This window comes from Mus pahari, chromosome 23 (assembly GCF_900095145.1).
Source record: "Mus pahari chromosome 23, PAHARI_EIJ_v1.1, whole genome shotgun sequence".
NCBI lineage: Eukaryota > Metazoa > Chordata > Mammalia > Rodentia > Muridae > Mus > Mus pahari.
In genome coordinates this window covers 12,532,241-12,535,712 of record NC_034612.1, presented here as the reverse complement: position 1 = coordinate 12,535,712, position 3,472 = coordinate 12,532,241, and the positions used below count along the sequence as shown (strand labels likewise).

The following is a 3,472-nucleotide window of genomic DNA, read 5'->3' as shown; positions in this document are numbered from 1 at the left end:
CCTGGGCTCAGTCCTTAACACCACAGCAAAGAGAAGCGCACAGCGCAAGCCTGGGCTCAGTCCTTAACACCACAGCAAAGAGAAGCGCACAGCGCAAGCCTGGCACGGGGATGCAGAGACAGGACCACTGCAGGCGCTCGCTGCCAAGGCTGTGCTCAACTCTGTGAGCTCCAACACTGTCTCAAAAAAACATGATGGGGAGTGACTGCGAAGACACCGGGGGGGGGGGGGGGTTCGACCTCTGCGCACATGTACAGCTTCACACACGTGTGCATCCACATGCACATTGTTCCACTTGTTGTCCAGGATGTTGCACTCTTATGTTTTCCTTCCAGTCTAAGGTTGCTACTCCATTGCTGGGCCCTGACTCTGTAGGTCCAGCAGAGCTTTGCTCAGACGTCATACACTTCCTGCAGCAAATCTATTCTCACCTTGAGCGTGTTGTACTTGCTTGTTTTTTTTATTGTGTATTTTTCCTACTAGAAATAAGCTGGTTCTAGAAAGAACCCCCTCCTTTATGCTCTCCTGTGCACTAGTGGGTAGAACTGTACTCAGAAAAGCTAGTGCAGATTGTGTGTTAGGATTCTAAATGACTTTGTTATTCACAACTTTTCAACAGAAATAGGAAGTATTTCCTATGGGAAGAAGATGCCAATGCTCATGACCTGTTCATTTCTTATAGCGAACTATTGAAGAGAAGAAGGGTATATCTGGGTACAGTTACACCCAAGAGGAGCTTGAGAGAGTGTCGGCCCTGAAGAGCGAAGTTGACGAGATGAAAGGCCGGACCCTGGATGACATGTCAGAGATGGTAATGGCACCTCTGTCCTGCTTGCTTTTTGACTTACTGTGTGTGTGTATGTGTGTGTTTAATTTTCAGTTAAACACTTAATATTAATCTCTATATGGTGTTTACCTTCTATTCATTTGCCACATGCTTGTATGGTACCAGGGTTGACCTCCTGGGGCAGCAAGGAAAGGGACAAAGGACAGACACATGAGCACATAACTAGAAAAGTGGGGATCCAGTGGTCCAGGCTCTTAAGAAGCTGCCGCTGCATACTCATAGTAAACTTAGCTGTTTACTATGCACAGCGGATCAGGAGGGGCTTAGCTAGTCTTGTTAGGAGCAGTCTCTGTAGGGCAGCAGTCTTCAGGCTGTAAACTCTACCGGGGAAGCTATGATGGGCATTTTCTGCACACTGTCAATTTGTACACTCAGGCCAGAGGAAGAGTTTGCCTGAGGAACCCCTTACCTCACCCTCGAGACTCAGGCTCCACTCACCCCGACAGCAGCACACATGTATTCGAGACTTCACTCTCCCGAATTCTTACATCTGTGTGGCTTTTTTTTTTTTTTTTTTTTTTCGAGACAGGGTTTCTCTGAATAACCCTGGCTGTCCTGGAACTCACTTTGTAGACCAGGCTGGCCTCGAACTCAGAAATCCGCCTGCCTCTGCCTCCGGAGTGCTGGGATTAAAGCTGTATGCCACCATGCCCCAGTCTGTGTGGCGTTTTTTTATCAAGGAGTTGTTTCATTGTAATGTTCAGCTTAAAACAGTGCTTATTTTGTATCTTAATGTAACATTAAAGAAATATCTATGTTAAAAATAAGAACTAGAATTATTTCATCTTTGTGTATGTCTTTGATATTCCAGATTCAGGGCTGCTATCACCCAAATGCACTGGGACATTTTCATCAAGCATGATATTAAAATCTTATTTATTGGTAGATAGTTGCATCCCCAAACGCAAAGACTTCCCAAAATGTATCGTACAACTTTCTGGATTTCGCCCAAATCTAGTTTCTTAGTGTTTAGTATAGAGGAGGCCTCCAGGACCCCTCTTTGGTCAGATTATTCACATTTCATATATTGAAAATCATATTGAAAATCACCCGTGCTTATTTGTGTTCATTTATGTGACCTCCTGAGTTGCACATGTCTCATAGACAATAACACTATAAATGGTACACAGGTAACTTGTAGTTGCTTTGTACCTTCAGTGTTAGATTACTGACATCATCTCAGGATGGTGTGTGATCGTGATAACTGGCATTTAGAACCAATAAGTGGCCCTGCACCTTGCTAAGGAATTAACATCTTTTTTTTTTTTGTTTTTTTTTGTTTTGTTTTTCGAGACAGGGTTTCTGTGTATAGTCCTGGCTGTCCTGGAACTCATTCTGTAGACCAGGCTGGCCTCGAACTCAGAAATCCGCCTGCTTCTGCCTCCCGAGTGCTGGGATTAAAGGCGTGAGCCACCACGCAGGAATTAGCATCTATTAACCAGGCCTCGTGCACACATCTATAATCCTATCACTCGGGAAGCAGAGACAGGTACATCTCTGTGAGTTTGAGGATAGCCAGAGCTACATAGTGAGACCCTGTATTCCCCCAAAAAAATAAGAAAAAAAGAAACTAACATCTATTCAATCTCTTTCCTATTATTTGGCACTAAAGTAATTAAAGGCTTTATTTCTTTAAGTCTTTACTCGACTGCAGTAGTATTTTTATGTATGCAGCACTTTTTTCATTTTTTAAAATGACATGTCTTTTGCTTTAAATGACAGGTGAAAAAACTGAATTCCTTGGTATCAGAAAAGAAGTCAGCTTTAGCCCCAGTTATAAAAGAACTACGGCAGTTGCGTCAGAAATGTCAAGTAAGTTTGATGTTTTTGCTGTCTTGCTTAAGTGGACTCTTAAGTATTTTCTTAGGGAGATAATGGAAAGAAAATTAGTTACTGAACTGACGTGACATAAGGCAGTGACAGTGGGGCGCACAAAGGTCTTGTTGGATTTATGTCACTTACTTTGTCATAATCAGTGAGGGCTGGGGAGAAGGAATTCAAACAAATACAAAATGCAGCCAGATGAAATTTCTAAAAATCATTTGCTTTTGAGAGCTGTAAATATTAAATCTCATTCTTGTGTGGCCAAGTGAGGCAGAGGATCCCAGGACTAGCAAGGCAGTCTTAGATGGATGGGCTTACTGTTCTGGCAGGCACAGTGGGCAAATGGCAGCAGGTTAAGCACAAGTGCCATTACTTGGAAGCTAGTTGTAAGCACGGCTTTAAGGAGAACTGTCGGAGGTAAGTGCCCTACACAGCGCGAGCCAGCGACTGGCCACTAGCATTTGGCAGTAATGTTGCTGCTTCATCGGTCTCAGGAGTAATTAATTGTAAGTGTGAGTGTGAGCCATCTTGCCTGTGCCCAAGGACGGAACTAGAAAGCCAGTTCTACATGAACACCATCTGTCAGAGTTAGCTCCGGAGTGGAAAATCACATAGACTTTGAAGTCAGTTACAGACATCATTTCCTTTTTATAGAAAATGCCACACAGTCTGAGATAGGTTTAGAAGCTTATCCGGACAGACAAATGGGAGACTTTAGCCTGCAGATTCTCTCTCTCTCTCTCTCTCTCTCTCTCTCTCTCTCTCTCTGTTTCTCTCTCTCTCTCTCTCTCTCTCTCCCTC

At 43.7% G+C, this 3,472-nt stretch overlaps 1 protein-coding gene across 3 annotated transcripts in view; it reads left to right on the top strand.

The window, feature by feature from the left end:
- The window catches only part of Ift81 (intraflagellar transport 81), an 80,507-nt gene that overhangs the window by 49,898 nt on the left and 27,137 nt on the right, over positions 1-3,472 (top strand). For all 3 annotated transcript variants that reach the window (XM_029533737.1, XM_029533736.1, XM_021222669.2), the window contains exons 13-14: positions 683-811; positions 2,570-2,659. In XM_029533737.1, the coding sequence (XP_029389597.1) occupies positions 683-811; positions 2,570-2,659 (219 nt within the window). The remainder of the gene's footprint in view (positions 1-682; positions 812-2,569; positions 2,660-3,472) is intronic.